At 37.3% G+C, this 20,985-nt stretch overlaps 1 protein-coding gene across 1 annotated transcript in view; it reads left to right on the forward strand.

Moving 5' to 3' along the window:
• Positions 1-19,961, forward strand: part of LOC306862117 (chromosome-associated kinesin KIF4-like) — a 121,234-nt gene extending 101,273 nt beyond the window's left edge. Inside the window, exons 24-31 of the mRNA XM_079404759.1 lie at positions 301-471; positions 8,138-8,251; positions 9,908-9,985; positions 10,138-10,230; positions 10,324-10,485; positions 10,668-10,790; positions 10,882-11,001; positions 19,490-19,961. Of these exons, the coding sequence (XP_079260885.1) occupies positions 301-471; positions 8,138-8,251; positions 9,908-9,985; positions 10,138-10,230; positions 10,324-10,485; positions 10,668-10,790; positions 10,882-11,001; positions 19,490-19,684 (1,056 nt within the window). The 3' untranslated portion in view covers positions 19,685-19,961. The remainder of the gene's footprint in view (positions 1-300; positions 472-8,137; positions 8,252-9,907; positions 9,986-10,137; positions 10,231-10,323; positions 10,486-10,667; positions 10,791-10,881; positions 11,002-19,489) is intronic.
• The last annotated feature ends 1,024 nt before the right edge of the window (positions 19,962-20,985 follow it).

Here is a 20,985-nt window from a genome sequence, read left to right on the forward strand (position 1 = left end):
TGGCTTCTTGGGGCTTTTTACTGATTTTTTTTTAAATTGGAGTTTCAGTAATTTGCAGTTTGATGAATGTCAGAAGTGTAAAAATAGGAATGTCAATTGATTCCAAAAGTTTAACTAAAAATTGTAATTATTCAGATAAGCTTCAATTTTGTTCAATTAATATCAAGTCTGTCAGTCACAGTATGTCTGAGGTAGACTTGCTACCATTCACACAGAGAACACATTATTGGTTTATTTTATGGAGCTATTTGTTTTGTACTGTCGTGTAATAAGGTTGACATTTTTGTGCATCTGTTTCAGGTTGTAGCCTCCAAGGCTGCTAATGCCAAGCTGGAGAGTGAGCTGAAGCAGGAAAAGACCAATCTGCTGGATATGCAGAAGATATTGTGTGATGAGCGCAAGCTCATGTCTGCCATGGATATGGAACATCAGAGTCAACTGGTAGAAATGGAGCAGAGACACCAGGAGAAGGTCTGCTTTCATAGAAGCTGCTTTCAATGGAAGCTTCGTAGATGTTATAATGCTATTGTCAAAGTAAAGCTTAAGGCTAAGTTCCCTTTTTTTCATTGAATTGTTTCGTTTAAATTATAAATTTCTGTAATTTTTACACTGCAGAACCATTTAAGCTAAATGCAAGAAAGGTGATTTAAAATGTAGATTCAGTTACTGAATTCTGAAAGGCTCTCTTCCTTTTGCAATGATATACAGTGTTGCTGATATATGAGATTTTGCTGTATTTGCCTGAGCAGTCATTTCGGTAGCTCACCAATTTACTACATTTCTCTAATACATAAAATAAGTAAGCTTGACTAGAGTTCTTGCAGGGAGAAGAATTTATTCATGATAGTAGTGTAACAGTTCTTCAACAGCGATGCTAGCTGGTCTGTCTTTAAGGAATCTTAACCCAAATTCTGTCTGTGGGACAACTTTTAGGACCTCCCACGTAGTTTCCTCCATAAACAAGATGTCCTTTGTGTGGACTGTCTGGACCACCTATGTGCGCCATCACCTGTATAGACCATCTTGATCACGGGGCATTAAAAAGCATTAAATGGATTTTGTGAAAATTAAGGCCTTAAAGGGATATTTCAACCAAAAAGGAAAATTGTCATTACTCACCCTCATGTCTTTCCAAACCTGTAAGACCTTCGGGTTCTCGTCGCTTCATTAAACCGATTTTCCGAAGACAAACAAAGCTTTTACGGGTTTGGAACGACATGGGGTAAGTGATTAATGACAAAATTTTCATTTTGGGGTGGAGTAACCCTTTAACGGTAAGGAGAGAGAGAGCACTTCTGTTGCATGATCTTTGACGTTCGCTCGCTTAGCACACGCATCATTTGGATTATTTAAAACTAAATCGTAAACCTAAAACAACATTTATAGGGGCATTCACTATAAACATTTATTTTCAACCTTAAAGCTGCAGTTCGTAACTTTTTTGGGGTTAAAAATTATCTGAAATCAATCATCATCAATCATTTGAGCAAGTACATAACCAGCCAGTGTTCACACCCTATTTTAGCCCGATTCACAATGGTTAGCTTATAATGTTTTCTAATTTGATTGGTACGGGTAGGTTTTAGCGGGAAATTCAAGCACGGCACTGTGCCATTACATCACGTCTATAAACATAAAGAAGTTATTCTAGTAGGCTATCGCATGTGAGGATCCTGCCGGTGGCGGCTCGTTTATAGTCTTTTCTCACAGCAGTTGGAATGTATAATTTTGATGGTGGATTGTAATCCAGAAACGATTGTGTTTATGAAACGTGAATGAAATTAAATTATATTCCAGTTTTAAATGTGCTTCTGATTGCAGATAGCCTGGGATTACAAAAGATTTGTATTTTAAAGACAACCAGTTCGAAGGGAGCATAGTTTGCTTTTTGGGTTAAAATAATTTATTAATATGAAATTCGAATGGTATTACAATTAGAGATTAGACTGTACTGAAATTGAAATCGACACGCGAATGCACACTATAGCCTACTCATTGTCCCGCAGTGCTGATGTTGTTAACATATTAATAATTTGAGAAAGTATAACAATAATAATTTGCACGGTTAGATGTGAAATGAGCTAACCGATCGTTAGATTTAATTACCGTTGGTAGCGCGATTTCTTGTATTGCTTTTTTCCTCAGTTGGTCAGAAGAAACGTGGCAGACTTGTTCAGATGGCAATATGCGGTGAAAATTCTTATTTGGGTCATATATTTCAAGACGTAGGCTAGAATCTGTGATTCCTAAGTACAGTATCCACACAGTGCGGTGACTTACAGCCAAACATACTCCTCAAATCATTACATTCATCCGTGTTGAAGTCGTGACAGAGTACAACCCCACGCAAGGAAGATAATTCCGCAAAGAGCTGCAATTCCAGGTTTTCAAACAGAGATGGCGACAGTGTCAAAACTTACGGACTGCAGCTTTAAGCATACACGACTTTATGGCGAACGTGAAACTATCAGCCAGTGTGAATCCGCTTGGCTGTACTGTACTTGTCCCTCTCATTCTGCACCAATGCAAATCAGTGTTTCCGATACATTCAATTTCGGCGCGGATTTGTGGCTATTAATAATTATACTCATTCCCGCAGGTTCTGTGCTTATAACGCGATGATAGATGACACAATCTATCATTTGCACGTGCTTTTGAGTCTTGCTCATTTAAAGTGAAAGAGAACTCACTCGCGCGCTCTATTACAGTATATAGACCGTTTTTTGAGCCCACAGATCATGGTAAACTGAGAGTGACCGCTTTTCAAGATCATTAAGGGAGTTTGCAAATGTGATATTGATTTAATACAACAGTTCAATAAACAAGAAGTTAATATTAAGTGACTTACGTTGTCTGAATATAACACTACTGCCTGATTTTGTGCCATTTCATCAAGGAAAATAGTTCCAAATAAAGTAAAAGCTGAGCACTACGCATCTCTGAAAACGAACTGCATGTTTAAACTAATCTAGTGAGTCAGTGATTCATGATTACCCATTCATAAACAGTCACTTGCTTCATTCCTGAATGAATCAGATGTTCGAACGAATCAATTGAATAAATGATTCAGTGATAAAATCAGTGACATACCGCCACCTGCTGGCGATTTCAGTTTCTTTTTTAAAGTATATTTTCAGTTATTTAAATTTAATATTTCTATATTCAACATTTTATACTTAACATTAATCTCATCATGAATTTATTAATTTAAATGCACTCATGCCACCTCTGAGCCTCATTAAACGTACCTACAAGCCACTTATGTTCTTCTGTGTCACCTCTTTAGTGCAAATACATTTTTTATTAATACTAATGTCATATGATTGCTAACTTATTTGTCTTATTCTACTTATTATATTGTTTTAATTAGAAATTCTAAAATTTAATAAAATTTTATTAAAACTTAATAAAATTAGAAAAATGCCAAAGGTAAAAAGTAAATGCCCCTGTAAATCACTTTAAGGATTCAAATATCACCTTGTATTAGGAAGGCAAATTTTTGATCAGAATTTTTGATTGATCAGAAGGCGCTCCTAAATTTTATTTAATTTTTTTAATTGGGATGACAAATGCTCCTAAAAGAAAAGTATGCTTACTGTGTAAGCCCTTTGTAAGAGTATATTAGATCCCTGCATGAGGTCTTAATGAGACTGCAGCCTAAATAAACCTGCTGCTGTCTGTCATTACTGTCTCTTTATACAGTGAAGACTGTCCAGTATTATTTTACAGTTGAATAGATTATTACAAATTCAATTTGTATCTTAATTATGACCTGGAGCTGAACATGTGTGTTTCCACGTTTATTCTCAAGTGTTCATGAGATGGATTGCCTGAGGGAAGAAAATGTTCCTGTGTCTGGTCGTTCTGCTGCTCAGAGCTGTGTAGTGTCGACCAGACGGCAACAGTTCAAAGAGGGAGTGTGCTGGATGTGAGGGGTCCAGAGTGATTTTCTACTCTGGATAAGTACAGTTCTTGGAGAGTGGGGAGGGTTGTACCAATGATTCGCTCAGCAGTCCGGACTACCCTCTGTAGTCTTCTGAGGTCAAATTTGGTAGCAGATTTTGGTAGTTATAGAAGTGCAGAGGATGGATTCAGTGATTGTGGAGTAGAACTGTTTCAGCAGCTCCTGTGATAGGTTGAACTTCTTAAGCTGGCGAAGGAAGTACAGCCTCTGCTGGGCCTTTTTCACAGTGGACTCAATGTGATTGTCCCACTTCAGGTCCTGGGAGATTGTGGTGCCCAGGAATCTGAATGACTCCACTGCAGCCACAGTGCTGTTCATGATGGCTAGTGGGGGGAGAGCAGGGAGGTTTCTCCTGTAGTCCACAGTCATCTCCACTGTTTTGAGCGTGTTCAGCTCCAGGTTGTTGAGACTGCACCAGATAGCCAGCTCTTTAACCTCCTGTCTGTAAGCAGACTCGTCACCGTCCTGGATGAGGTCGATGAGTGTGGTGTCGTCTGCAAACTTTAGGAGCTTGACAGAGGGGTCTTTAGAGGTGCAGTCATTGGTGTACAAGGAGAAGAGTTGTGGGGAGAGAACACATCCCTGACGGGCGCGGGTGCTGGATGAGAATTTTCCCAGCCTCACTATCTGCTGCCTGTCTGTCAGGAAGCTGGTGATCTACTGACAGACGGAGGTGGGCACTGAGTTAATTTGGGCTGGAGGAGTGATGGGATTATGTAGGGGTGTGCGATATGACGATTTTTGATAAAAATGTCTCCACGATCTGCTTTTGAAGAAATATCATAGTATCGTGCTACAGCGCACATTGTCAAATACAGTTCTGGTGCCTCCGTCTCTATATACTGTACAACACGACATACAGCAGTAAAGTTACTCTGACAGGACACTGCACTTATTCACGATTGCAAAAGTACATTATTTGCATACAAGCCTTGCTGGTTAAATGTTTCATTCGCGTGCTGGTCTGACGTGCGCCTTTTCTGAGCGCATACACCTGAAGCACGCACACTAAAAAGCCTGTCTAACAGCGCCTGATTACTCAACTAACTTATTTTTTGCGCTAATACTGTCAAAACACACAAGGTTTACATACAGACACAGTTGGTTATCTCTAAAATAAAAGTAAATGTTTAAGAGAGAAACAGATGCGTGCCTGTATATTAGATGCGTGCAGCTCTTAAAGGGACAGGACACTAAACATGCTGTCGACTGTCATTAAAGGGATAGTTCACCCTAAAATTTTATTTCTGTCATTATTTACTCACTCGCATGTTGTCCCAAACCTCTATTAATTTCTTGTGCTGAATCCAAAATAAGATATTTTGAAGAATGAGGGTAACCAAACAGTTGCTGGTCTACATTGACTTTGATAGTAGGAAAGAAAAATCCTATGGAAGTCACTGTGGACCAGCAACTGTTTGGTTTTCCACCTTCTTCAAAATAGCATTTATGTTCAGCAGAAGAAAGAAACTCATTCAGGTTTAAAACTACTTTTGAGTAAATGATGGTAAAAAAATAAAACATTATGACAGAATTGACAGACAGATTATTTAGTTTTGGGGGGGACTATTCATTTAACGTTAACAAAACAACAAAACGCAAAGAGAAAAATCACTCACTATTCTTGACTGAAAAACTTTAATACAGTTGCTTTAGGAATCAGTCTATCTAGTGTTTTTTTATATTTGTTCATTCAATTTCATTGAATGCTCCTGCTAAATACACCTATTGTACATGAAAATAAAGCACTGTTTGTTTTATTTGTATATTATGTGTATTTTTAAGGTGTATCTTTGTTCTTATTTTTTAATAAGAAAGATAAAATGATGACAAAGATTTTTATCTTCGCCCACTTTGGCCTAAATATCTGCCATGTCTTTTTTTTGTTACCTTGAAAGGCTTTGTCTTTCTAGTTTGGCTGTAATGCTCAGACAACTTTTTAAAACCAAAACAGTAAAACCAACATGACAAAGAATCGTGATATTTCTAAAAAAAATTGTGATATGATATTTTTCCCATATCGCCCACCCCTAGGATGATGGTGTTAAAAGCAGAGCTGAAGTATACAAACAGGATCCTCACATAAGTTCCTGGTCTGTCCAGATGCTGCAGAACATAATGCAGTCTCATATTGAATGCAGCTTTCACATACCTGTTTGTTCTGTAGGCAAATTGCAGGGGGTCCAGTGATGTCCTTCAGATAAGTCAAAACCAGTCTTTCAAATGATTTCATGGCCACATTCGCACAGCTCCAGTGATCTGTTGAAGATCTGTGTGAAGATGGGGGCCAGCTGATCAGCACAGGTTTTTAGGCAGGCTTGTGACACACCGTCTGTGCCTTTCTTCTCTTGTTCTTTCTGAAGACCTGGTGCAAGTCATCTTCACTGACCTGAATTGCAGGTGTGGGGGAGACAGGGGTTGCAGGGGGTCTGAATGGTGTTTTTTCAAACCTGCAATAAAACTCGTTCAGATCGTCTGCCAGTTGTTGATTCTCCACAGTGCTGGGGGATGGTGTCTTGTAATTGATGTCTTTCAGACCTTTCCACACGGAAGCAGTGTCACTAGAAGAGAACTGAATCCGTAGCTTTTCGGAATAATTCAGTGTGTATTTGGCCTGTTTGTACAAGGCTCTGTCCCCATTCCTGCGAGCATCTTCTTTGGCCTGACAGAGTTTTGCAGTGAACCCTGGTTTGTCGTTGTTGTAAGTTAAATGAGTCCTGGTAGGAATGCATATATCCTCACAGAAACTGATATATGATGTTACAGTCTCTGTGTGAGCTCGTCCAGATGGGTGGCAGCAGCTTCAAAAACAGTCCAATCAGTGAGAGAGAAACGGGCTTGTAAATCCCGATCTGCTTCATTAGTCCATCTTTTTACAGTCCTTAATACAGGTTTAGCTGATTTCAGTTTCTGCCTGTAGGTCGGTATGAGATGAACAGTGATCAGAAAGCTCTAAAGCTGCCCGTGGGACAGTGTGATATGCATCCTTTATTGCTGTGTAACAGTGATCCAGTATATTACTGTCTCTGTTGGGAGATGTAACGTGCTGTCTGTGTTTTGTCAGTTCACAGGAGAAATTTGCTTTATTAAAGTCCCAGAGAATGATTAAAACAGGTGTCCAGGAGTCCAGGTGTTGTTGCTCACTCTCTGTGATCATATCAGCAAGTTTCTATAAAACTGAGCTCACGTGCGCTTGCGGAGGAATGTAAACACTCACCAGAATGAACGAGCAAAAGTCCCACGGCGAATAGAACGGTTTGCAGTTAATGAAGTGTTTTAAGATCGGGACAGCACATATTCTTTAACAGTTACATCTGTACACCACCTTTCGTTGATGCAAAAGCATGTCCCGCCACCGTGCGATTTTCCCCATTGATTCTGCGTTGCGGTACGCTCTAAACAGCTGAAAGCCCGGCAGACTTAACGCGCTGTCTGGAATGGCGTCTTTCAGCCAGGTTTCCATGAAGCACAGAGCAGCCGAGTTTGAAAAATCCTTGTTTATCCGGGAGAGCAGAAGGAGTTCGTCGGTTTTGTTGAGTAGAGAGCGGAGATTCACCAGCTGGATGCTAGGTAGCGGCGTTCTGAATCTGCACTGTCTGAGCTTTACGAGTGCACTGGGTCGCTTCCCCATCTGCGAGTCCTAAAGCGTTTGATCAGCTCCGCCAACTACAATGTTCAGCAAAACGTCGGAATAATCGAAATCCGGTAAAAGATTTTGTGGTGTGTTGTGCCGAATGTTCAGCAGTTCATCCCTGGTAAAACTGATCGTGTTTGAGAAATAAAAAACAGAAAGAACTAACAAAAACAGTACAAACACTGGAGAGCTAAGCACTGTGGCTGCCATGCTCGGCTCCATCTTAGCTGTTTATAAGTATATAATATAAGTTTAGAAGTATTACACCTGTACATACAACTGTCAATTTGTATATTGTTATTCCCTATTTACTTGTACTATTTTTATTCTTTTATCTGTGTTTTTTTGTTCTGTCACTGTCATCCTGTTGCACTGCGGAAGCTTCTGTCACGAAAACAAATTCCTCGTATGTGTAAACATACCCGCCAATAAAGCTCATTCTGATATAAATGCATCCAACAAAAGATAACTGAGATGCATATATTTTCTTTCAATATATTGGCCTTCCATTCATGCCTTGTGTCTGATGTATTGCCCAGGTGCTGTATCTCCTTGGTCAGCTCCAGAGTAAGCCTGTGGCACAGGAGAAACTGAAGGAGCAGCAGGAGGTGTCTAAACGGGAGCACGAGCTAATGCAGCGTCTAAAGTTTCAGGTGTGGATGTCTCTATACTTTTATGAAATGAACACAAGACTGTTATGGAGGGCCAAATTACTTAAAATTAAATCATGAAATAAATGTTGAAATATATGGGTATATCGTTAAATGCATAAATAAATGCATTTATTTATTGCCTCCACGTTTCATTTTCATGGTTCTGGCCTATTTAACGCCTATTTGAACATTTGTTATGCTGATTTCGGAGATGTGAGCTCCAGTCGATCAGAGGGCGCTCAGTGCTCATGTATCCTACTGAGAGCAGCCTTACCTCAGCTAGTCCGTCTGACATTTGCCACTGGCTCTGATGTCTCTGTAGTGGTTAAACATGAGATATAATTAGTTTTGGGTAGGCTGTATCTAACAGGTAATCTTTGGTCTCATTAATCTATTATTTGTTCCTGGTCATATCGTTTTGGCTGAGCACAAAGTTGTTTCATAACTTTATATATTTAAGTTTACCGTAGTACAGTGCTGACTTTGTTGCATACGTTTGACTTAATTGTTTGCTTCTGTCTTTATTTCCTATTATATAAACCTCTTATACTTTGTACTTATACTTTTATAATGGCTATTAGTGTTCATTAAAACAGACATTTAACAAAAAGAGGCAGAGTTGTGCTTTGTATCATTGCACTTTATTATGCATACATACAGTGAAGATAATCAGAGTATATATGCACATATTGCCTGAACCACATATTAATGTTTTATATTTTTAAAATGAAAACAGTGAAATGAAAACAAGAGGCAGTGGTGTTTGATATCATATTTTGTTTTTTTGTAATGTATGTACGCATTGTCTAAACTACATTTTTGTGGCTATTATTGATATGTTCAAATGATAAGGAAAAGAAGCAGTGGTGTTTGACGTCATATTTCGTTTTATGGTAAATATACGTACATATGGTATAGTGCGGATAACCGGAGCCAAGGTGAGCTGTTTGATGTTATCAAGTAGCCTACGCTGCTGTTCCATTTGCAGAATTACTTGACTTGAGTCCTCCCATCCTCAGGAGTTTGCACTCCCGAGTCGAACTTGCCAAGTTCAAACTACCAAGGATGCAAGTTTGAATTTTGTGTAATTGGTATTGAGAAACCGATATTGTCGCTCTTTCTTCTTTGTGTGAGAATGACACTGTACTGTACTGAACCATACCGCTCGGTGGAAACAAGCCATTCCTGTACCATGCTCAGTCATAGCTTTATGCTAAAAACATGATGCACCTAAACTAGAAAGGCCAAAGAATTTGAGTTTGAAAGGTGATGCCCACTATTGTTGAATGACATGCCGACAACCGTAACCCTGAAAATTAAATGTGGAGGAAATAAATATTTATGCATTTAACGATTATTTATATATTTCAACATTTATTTAATGATTTAATTTTGAGTAATTTGGCCATCCATAGACTGGTTGTTCTGCAACAAAAATGATTGTTGAATTTGGGTATAAGTTTCTTTGTGTAATATGTAAAGTACAACGAAAAAAGATAAAATTTTGGGTTGATGTGGTATGCAGGCATTGTCTTATTGCACACATTCAGTGTCAGAGTTACCTATTAAACATGACATCAATCGCCAAGTAAAACAGTGAGTGAACGTTTAAAAATATAAGGATAATAAATTAATATATATATTGCTTTGCCACAGGAAGAGGAAATTGGAAAGCTGCGAGAACTCAATGATCAGAACCAGAAACTCAAGGATGAAAATGAACAGTACAAACAGGTATAAACCTTTTCACTTTTCATTCAACCAATTTCATCATACTGTAATTTAGCAAAGTGGTAACGGAATTGATCAATTACGTTTTCCATATAAGTTGTGTAGGCAATTTTCTGAAGCCTAAAACATTTTGTTTTGTGGGTGGATCTCCATAGAAATTACTTCTGGCCCAGCTGACGAGTGCAAAGAAAGTCCTCTCATCTGTGAATGAGTCACCTGATACATCTTTTGAATATGTTCCACCTAAGGTGAACCTCATTGCTTCAGGCTTCTTGACTATTTGTTCCATGCCTCCAGGATTTAGACGTCTATTCTGACCACTGTCTTTTTTCCCCTCCAAGCCCAAAGCCAAAATCTACTCCACTGCTCGGGCACGTCTGCAAGAGCCTATAGATCTCGATGAACTCATCTCTCCGTCAGAGTCTGAGAAAGAAGAGGATGAGTGGCGTCCAGAGAAAAACGACAGAGCACGACGAGGTTCTAAGAAGTCGAAAATGAACGGCGTGAGTTTTGTGACAGGGACACGCATGAATTGTACATCTTGAATGATACAGTCATGTATATTCACCAGGTTATGCCTTGGAGTTTGTACCAGCTTTATATAGCTGTTTCAACTGTATAGTGTTTCTTCCTGGAGGCTTTCCGTTTTCCGCAAGCCATTTATGTATGATTCTGTCTTCTATAGTGTGCATGTCGGGGGCGCTGCATTAATAAGCTTTGTCGCTGCCGCAAGGGAAAAATGACCTGTGGGGAAAATTGTGTCTGTGACCATGAGAAATGTCGCAACATGGAGAACCGTAGCAATATGGTTAGTAGATTGTTCTTTTAGAGTCAAAATTGGATTGTTTACCCTGTGGATGGCCAATTCCTGATATTATTACTTCTAATATTGTCCACAGGATCAGACTGAAATAAGTGATGTGTCTAAGGACTCTGCTGCAATTTCTGAGGACCCTACAGCAGTCAGCCCACGAGATGCTACTTTTTTTAGACCCCCTAGTGTTCCACCTACTAAGAAGGTAAGACCAAAAGTGAAGTCTTTTTCTTTCTAAAGGAATAGTTCAATCCAAAAGGAAAACTGCTATGCTTTTTCATATTTTTCCATATTTAGCATATTTCCATTTGATGTAATATAGAATTCATACAAGCATTTATATTCAATACATGAACATGTTTCTTTTTGGCTCAACTGTCCAAAATGAAATTCTTGAAATGGAAACCCTAAATAGTTTGGTATTAGAAAAGCAGTTTTGTTAAAATAAACACATTTTGGTTGGGGTGTGTCGGGGGAATGATACAAATGTGCAGAAAAAACACTGAGATATCATGATCTTTGGAGACTTTTTTTTTTTTTTTTTTGCAGACTGTCAAGATCAGTAAAATAGCTAATTAAAATATCAGATGATTTTACCTTTTTATGGCACTGGAATGTTCAAACATTTTACAACATTTTCAAAAACAATGATATTTATAAAATGATTTATAAAAACAAAATGCCTTAAAAATATAATATATTAAATATATATAAAAGAATATTAAAATATAAAGCGTGACTGAATAATTGCTAGTCTCTAGTTTCATTGTATGGTTTTTCATGTCCAATCTAACAAAAAATTATTGTAGAAGCGACAAGTACATAAGCCAGAAGTATCTGCAAGAAAAAGTTAACTATGACCTCAGTTTTAATGTACTGTTGTTGTTTGCCACAAAAATAAGACTGTTAAATGAAATATTCATACAGAAGACCAATACATTAGAGAAAAATATCCAATTATCTATGCACAGCACACTGTTGTAAGGTCCATTCAAATACTTTAAATTGTGCTCATTCATTAGGAATCCATAGAAATATTCTCACATTTGAAATGGTTAACCCTAGGTCATTCTAAACCCTGACTAAAAGAAATTCTAGTTTGTCTTGCTTCCTGTTTCACACTGGCCATAATTTACCAGGGGTTAACAAAATAAATCCTGGGTATTCATAAAATGATGTATACATTCCTGACGTATACAACTGGGTTAAAAACAGGGTTTGGAACTATAAGCTAATATGTTTCTCAGTCTCGCACCTACCGTTACTGCAAATCTCAGTCACAAATTCTGTAGTCTGATCATTACCCAGAGGTTATGAATAATACCATTTAATAGGCCATCCATGAATGCTGATATCAAAGTCCCTTTCAAAGAAAGTCCGTTCACTCGGCCGCCATATTTGCAAAGCCTCCGGGCAGCTCAAACAAGACCAAGTCCTATCTAAATTAATGGGGGAATCCTGAAATCTCAAAAACTGCTCACTGAACTCGCGATTAAATTTACATATTTCAAATCAGCAACAAAATGTGAAAAGAACTGCCCCATGAATGTTGTTTCTTATGCTCAAATAGCGTTTAAAAAGCGTATTTTTCAGGCTAGACCACCCAATGTGCATGCGTAGTTCCATCGCGCTTATGACTGCATGTGCATCGGCTGGTCCAGCCTCAGGTTTCTATGGGAATCGGAGCATCTAACGGCTGCTGCAGTGACACAATGACTTTACCAATCAATGATTGGCACTTTCATTTAGAAGGCGGGACTACATTTTGCGCATTGCAGTTTCTTCCATTCATAAGTGCAGGAGTGAACGGTCTTTGTATTTCTAGTCTTTGGCTGATATTTAAATAGTAGTTCTGTCTAGTCCCATACAAAGTATAAACTTAGTTAAAGCTCAATTAATAGTTTATAGCTAGTACTATTGTCGTCACATGGTTGCTATGTATGTATACCTCAATAGTATTTTTGTCTAGCCCCCTATAGTTAATATAACTATATAACAATTTGAATTGCATTGAGACAGTAACCAGAAGTTAAGGCTTGTACTATGAAATAACGGCCATGGTTTCCATTCTTTCAATAGTATTATTGTCTAGCTCCTCCTAGTGAATGCATCTGCATAAGTTAGTCAGAAATCTAGAATCTCGGCTGATGTGCCCCATACTCCATCTAACATGCGTTCTAGTTTGTACTTAAAGGGGTCATCAGATGCCCATTTTCCACAAGTTAATATTTAGTGTCTTAATGAAGTCTAATGTAAAAGTAGTGTAAAATAACACCCTTTTTACCTTGCCAAAAACAGCTCTGCACACAGCAAGCCATTTTAGTGCATATCTCTTTAAATGCTAATGAGCTCTGCTCACCCCGCCCCTCTCTTCAGAATCAGAATGAGCTTTATTGGCCAAGTATATTTACACATACAAGGAATTTGTTGTAGTGACAGAAGCTCCACAGTGCAACAGAAAGACAGCAACAGGACAGGACACAGATAATAAAATAATAATATACAAATGACCAAATAGGCAATGTACAAAGCAGCAAAAACACAATATATAATATAGACAACTATGTATGTACAGGTCAAGTATGTGCAAATTAGAAATGAGAAAATAAAAATAAAATAATCTGTGTGGTGAATGGATAATGTATTATAGCTGCGTGTTCCACATTTATTGTTCAGTGTTCATGAGATGGATTGCCTGAGGGAAGAAACTGTTCCTATGTCTGGTCGTTCTGGTGCTCAGAGCTCTGTAATGTCGACCGGGCGGTAACAGTTCAAAGAGGGAGTGTGCTGGATGTGAGGGGTCCAGAGTGATTTTACCAGCCCTTTTGCTCACTCTGGATGAGTACAGTTCTTGGAGAGTGGGGAGGGTTGTACCAATGATTTGCTCTTCCATGGTGTGATGAGCCATTCCCATGAGACTGTTTACTTTAGACTGGGAACTTGCTAACTAGCACATAAAAGCCGATTTGCAAAGATTCATAAAAGAACCTTATACTCACTTCTGTAGGTGAGGCTGGATCATGAATGATTCGCATGAACATAGATGTATTTAAGTAGATGGGGGAGCATTACCTTCAAAACCAAAGATAATACACTGCGTCTTAAGTGGCTCAGAGGTTGGGAGTAAATGATGACTGCTTATGTTCATTATTACATCCAATAACAAAACACCTCAGTCGCTTAGGAGACATTCTGCTCCGACGTCGAAACAATGGCGGACTGATGGCAGCTCACTCAGGGCGGGTCTAAGGTAAAAACACCAGTGTCAATCAACAATCTTTGGAGGGGCCTGAGTCTGTGTGACGTCACACAGCCAAGTGTCTGAGAACGGCTTGATTTGAGAAAGCGGATATTATTTATAGGGATTAAAAAAATAAATAAAAAAAAAACACTGGGTGGATTTTTATCATTATTATCGGGTGGATGTGTACAAACTCTGCCAACACACATTTATGTTCAAACAACACGTAAAAGTGTCTTTTGTATCCGATGACCCCTTTAACCATGGACACAGATTTAACAAAATCTACTAGAGCCAGTCATTTCAGAATAAGTCAGAATAATATCAAATGTAGCAATTTATTATAATTCATGGAAACAAACCGAGGGATGCATAGTTTGAAGTGTATGATATGTATCTGGTTACATAATTACATAAAATATTAGTGTTTTGAAACCTTTCCTTGAGTACAAAGACCAAGATAAACATTCTCCAAATGGATACATGAAATAACAGTTGGAAGGTGCATTGGCTAGGATCAAAGATAAGCAGACTTCGGTAATTTGGATGGGAGAAAATATCTCTGAACTCTATTTTATTTTATTTTTTTTACCTTTTAGTCTATTTCTTTGGACAAGAGACCATAGTACTAGTCTGAGACATTGCAAGTGATAGCACAGATAACGGTTAATTCATTTGCCCTGGCATATTTTCCATATGATTATTCTGAGTTAGCTGAGTAAAGGGAAGGAAGTGATGGAAAGGTACAAATGTGTGAAGGAAGAGGTGTTTAAAATGCCGTATATTTATTCGACTTTGTTTACATAGATACAGGATACGATGCATCTAAGTCTTTCATGCAGTTATTTTAATACACATTTAGGTTATTTAATTAGGTTATTTAGGTTAATGGAGTGACAACCACATTCTATAACTGAGGTCATTCTCATAAATTTTCTGGAATAACAACCACATTTTTGGCTAACTTGTGCTGTGAACTAAAAAAGACTCGACAATTATTCTGTCATGTAATACAGTGAGCCACTCTGTGCTAAGTGTACATGTTTAGCGGGTGGTGCAGGTTTTGTGTGGTTTCAAAAAAATCACAAATGCAAATATGAGCAGTGTGTTATCTGGTTGTTTTAGATCCAGTCACGGTCTTCCACTGGAGCTCTAAATTTATAACCCCCCCAGCATCTATTACTCTGCAGTTCTTGTACTTCAAAAATAGTGACATTACCACCTTGTTACTGAGAGATATATTTTAGCAATTCAGTACACAAGCTATTTATTAGTAAATTGCACAGTAGCGCTGACCAGTTTTTGTGCTGTTGAATGTTTCTGTGAATGCACAATTACATCTCTACATGTTTGTTTGCTCATGCTTCTACGAAGGCAATATATTACATTTACATTTATGCTTTTAGGAGACACTTTTATCCAAACCGACTTAAAAAAAAAAAAAAACATTACTTCAGAGGAAAACATTAATTCAGAACAGTAATTTAAATTGGTTTGAACTACCTGTGCATTAATGCACACCTTCCATTCAATGAGAATTGAATATTCAGCAGACCATGGTATAATGAAATTTTAATGTCAAATTACAATATTTTTAAAGGTGCCATAGAATAAAAAACTGTCTTTACCCTGGCATATTTAAATAATAACAGTTCTGTACATGGAAATGACATACAGTGAGCCTCAAACACCATAGTTTCCTCCTTCATATGTAAATCTCGTGATTAAAAAATACCACTGAAAAACAGGCGAATCAGAACATAACACCGACTGTGACGCAACAGTCGGGATCACTACGCCCCCAACATTTGCATAAACCCGCCCTTGTTCTAAGCCGGCCGAACCATCAGAAGCTCTGCAGGTATTGTAAATAAACAAGCGCGGACAACAGCGAAAATAACAAAATAAATGTTATGTTCCAGATATTAATAACGGCTCCCTGATGCCCGCGTTTTATATACAGTATAATTACCCGACGATATAACTGCGAGAGAAAGTATTTAAATATATATTTTCCTCCCTGTGCTTCCTTCTTGCTGATGAGCCGTACTGTGAAACAGCCAATCAGAGCAGGGCTCAACATTGAGCAGCACTGTGAAACAGCCAATCAGAGCAGAGCTCATTATTATTCATGACCCTGCCAAATAAGCCAATAACAGACCGTTTCATTCTAGGGAGAAATCCTACGGTTGTAAATGGACATGTAAAATCGTTTCTGGAGATTTTTTGCCCTTACCTAAGCCACATACCTTCTGTGTAGATATCAGAGAACAATTTAAAATACTGTATCAATGCATTCTATGGCACCTTTAAAAGAAAGTTGTAAAACTTAGATGTTAAACTACGATTTGACAATTAAAGTCTGGGTGAAGCTTGAATCATTGAATCTCAAAAATATATTAAAGGAGTGGTTTACTTATCATCGTTTACTTTATCATTTTGAGCCTGATTGAGACCTAGAGAATATTAGTGAAGAGGATCGCGCAGAACCCGTGCAAGCATGGCTATTACAGGACGTTTCAGAATGGCATGTTTCTTTGTTGTCTCATTCTTTTAGATGTGCTGTTATTTGTAAATGCTACTCCTTATGTTAGCTTTTAATATAGCCTACAGTTTTATCCTGATTAAAGCTTTAATACAGCACAGAAACCGCGTGTACATCCATGTTTAACGCTTCTCATAGCTATGTGAAAAATATCTGTCTGTCTATACATATAAAGTGTAGAATTGGAACAGTTTATAGTTGGAGCTGAGCAGGTCAGCTGATGATCTGAATGAGAGAGAGAGAGAGAGAGAGATGCAGAGTAGGGTGTGTGAAGAGCAGGGGGACGTGAGGAACAGGATTAGAACATTGATTTTGAAACTTGTGAATCCATTAGAATCATGGTGCAGACCAAGTTTTGACAGCATGGAAACAACTCTTCCTCTTCTGTAAAGCAGCGCAACTTGGCCTCGCCCCTTTGTTGCATGTTCCTGGGGGCGGGGTTTATCTGGGTTTGTGATGTCACAAACCCATGAAGTATCTCCGTTTGCATTGAACTTTCACATCGTAACTTGCAGATATTTTTTTTTTATGCTGAAACGGCAACATTACACACTAACTAATATTAAAAAAGTCAAATCGCAATCAACCACCCCTTTAATTTGTGTTATGTAGTTCCTTTGCAGACTGAAGCGTGCGCACAAAAAAACTGTTTGTCCCAAGCTTGTATGGTCCAATGGACACAGTTATGTCAAAATTACATCCCCCATCTTGGCGAGTATTCACAAAGACAGTTGTTTTCCTTGCCCCTTACAGTTAATTGGGTTGATTTCACAGGTGTAAATATATAACAGTAATTACAGTTATAATTACAGTGGATAGCTGTACACATGCAGCTTGAATAAGGATGAGTATATGTAATTCACACAGTGAAGACTGTGCAGTGTTATTTTATATTTGATTCAATTTCTGTAGAATGTTGTACACGATCCTTTGCTTTTTTTGGTCATGTATGACTATTGTAGATCTAGAGCAGTGAAACTCAAATTTGGCTCGCGAGATCCACTTTTCTGCAGCGTTTAGCTCCAACCCTGATCAAACTCACCTACCGGTGATTTTCTAATGATCCTGAAGACACTGATTAGCATGCTCAGGTGTGTTTGATTAGGGTTAGAGCTAAACTGTACAGGAAAGTGGATCTCGCGAGCCAGATTTGAGTGTCCCTGATCTAAAGTGTCATGGTAAATGTGGTGTCTTAATTATAAAAATAACATCACAAACTTTCCACAAAATTATGGATATTACGGTCACAAAATCAGTCATTTTGATTGCAAAAAAAAAAAAAAAGATTAAAGCTAAATAAAAATAGTTATGAAATTTATGTATAAATAATACATTGGGAGTAACAATTGTTGTTGGGTATACCCAGAACAAATTATATAATGTTTAACCAGAGACAAAGAATCCCATGTAGCAACTCATAATGTGATAACTGTACATAATGTAAAAAGTGCACTGGTATGCTAAATGGCCATGGATTCCCTGGAACTCACATCTCCAAAAAACATTGAAGCAAATTTTCTGGTTACTGCATAAAATTTGAAATCTCGCAAATGGCCTTAAGCTATTACCTAAATAAACTCCTAAACCATCATGGACGGACTGGTCCAGAGAGCGCCGCACGAGCTCGCGGCGCCATTTTGCAGTTAAAAGCGTTCAAATTATTCAATTTGCATTTGGGAAAGCAACATTCGTCATTAGAAATGTTTATAAATTTGTTTTGTTTACAAAGAGAATTTTCAGTGTCTCACAATCCTTCAGAAATCATTCTAATATGCTGATTTGCTGCTCAAGAAAACATTCTCATTATTATCAATGCTAAAAACAGTTTTGCTGCTTAATATTTTTTGTGGAAACAATGATACCACTCAAACATTTGTATAAGATTTAAAAAATCTTTTTTTATTCATCTTGCATGTAAGTGATAAAAAGTGAGTGAAGACATTTAAAATTATTTCTATTTAATAAATCCATTAATACATTTAATTAATGTATTTGATAAATGCTGTTCATTAAACTTTATACTTATCAAAAAATCCTGAAAAATAAAGTGTATCACCATTTCCACACAAAATATGAAGCAGCAAAATTGTTTTCAACATTGATAATAATCAGAAATGTTTCTGGAGTCAAATAAATTGTAATAATTTCTAAAAGATCATGTGACACTGCTTTGCATTACAGGAATAACATTTTATAATATATTAAAATGGAAAACTTTTTTTTTTAAATTTGCTATACAATATTGCTATAAAATACAATATTGCTGTTTTTTAAACTTTGTTGATCAAATAAATTCAGCCTTGATGAGCAGAAGATATTTATTTCAAAATCATTAATAATTGTAATGTTTCCAAACTTTTGGCAGGTACTTTAATGATAATAACAATTCTATATACATTGCTATATTGTAGTATTTTATTATATTATGTAATATTGTTATAATAATTATTAAATGCTGCTTTTTATTTTTTACAGGACAATCGTATGTATTACAATATAAAATATATCTTTTAATGTGCTAAAATATAAATTTTTAATAAGTGCTGGGGGCGTGGTTTGTGGGTGTGACATGGGGCATGGTTGGATTTTCCTTCTTTTTTTGTCTCTAGCTGATCACATGCCTGAGATGGTTGCATAAGATTTAATACCACATCAGTATGCTTTAAGCCAACATATAAAACTTTTTTTAAGTAATAATAAAGAAAAGGTATTTATATACATTTATTTACATGATTGAAACAGATTTTTCTTTTTGAAAATTTTATTGTACCTACTAGAAAATAGCATATTGGTTTGGGATGTCATGAAGGTAATTGGGAATAAATGACAGCCTTTCATTTCTGTGTGTGCTCAAGTCTTCCTCAAACACCTTTTTTTTCTTCTTCTTTTTTTTTGTACCATGAGAAGGAGATTGGAGACATGGGGCACTTGCCTGCAGATCTAAAGCTTGAAAAGAAACCAGTTCCTGCTGACGAGAGTGACAGTGATGACTCTGAAGTGATGAACAGCACTTCCAGTTTTCTCCGGGGTAAAAAGAGAGGTCTAAATAACTTCAAGAACAGCTTTTTCTCTGATTGTACACCCATCCGTGAAGAACATTAGCATTACAGTAGTAAAATGTGCTAACTTGTCTTGTTGTTGTTTTTTGTCTTTCATGTGGTATAAATGTATACATTTGTTTAAATTAGTAATTGTAATCTAGGTTTATAGAATCTGCCATTAATTTGTAATAATGGTTAATGCACTAACAATATGAATTGCTCATGTCATGGGTTATTTTATAGTATCTTAAGCAATTTGTCTGTATGACATTTGAAAGTCTGGGTTGCAGATGTTATTTCAATTAAAAATCTAGTGACTTCAATAAATGGTTCATTTTATTTTTGTTGTTGTTTATTACTTAACATTACTATGTTAAAATATCTAAATACACTATTCAGCCAGAAGCATTTAGAGCAACATGCTGGCAATAGGTGGCAACATGCAACTTTAATTTTGGTAGTCAGTCACACCAGTAAAACAAGTCAAAAATTTGGCTAATGTGGAGATTACACATATGGACTGGGTAGTCAACACCTTCAGGGATGGCAGAGCAGAGTCTGCCAAAGGAAAGACACAAGCTCACCAAAATGGGATTCTGTACGTGGAAGTGTATTCTTCCACGTACCATGGAAGAATACACACATGGGTCTAAGGACCACCTGCCGGACCAACAGCGAAAACCAGTGGCCTGCAGCTCGAATGTGTTCTGTGTGTAGGCCTTTTACCTGCGCTTCTGCAGAGTTCGCTTAATTTATCAGGATTTTGTTTAGATTTCAGTCTAGCTCAGAGTTTAATCTGACTCCAGTTCCAAGTGATCATTAAATTTAGACTATTTCTAATTAAAAACTGGTCACAGATACGAGTTATGTATTTTAGATACTTGATTATTTTGAAAATCCCATGCTTTCAATTATTCATTCATCAGGGACCCGATGTTGCATTTGAGTCTCGCATGGCCTGTGCGGATCACAAACTCGCCAGTCTGATTTTTAGTCAGAGGGTGTAGATTGACATACTTTTTTTGTCGGCTGCCTACTGCTTGCTCTTGACAAAAAGTATAGTTTACTTAGTCTTTTCCCATACGACTTGCTAAAAGCAGTAATAGACAAAAATCAGAGGGTCTTAGATGACGTGCCTACTGCTCCATATATTCATCTTCAGTTTGACCTATCCTGGCCGTAGATTTGAGGTAACATTAGCCTTCACATGATCTACTAGTCAGTGATTCAGAAGCATTCAGAATAAATATAACATTTTATTTGTCAGGTAAAAATATATCATACCAATTGCATAATTAAAGATAATCCAATTCAGAATTAGGTTCAGTTACAATTCAGATAAACAACATCAACTGCTCAAAG

This window comes from Barbus barbus (assembly GCF_936440315.1).
Source record: "Barbus barbus genome assembly, chromosome: 43".
NCBI classification, from domain to species: domain Eukaryota; kingdom Metazoa; phylum Chordata; class Actinopteri; order Cypriniformes; family Cyprinidae; genus Barbus; species Barbus barbus.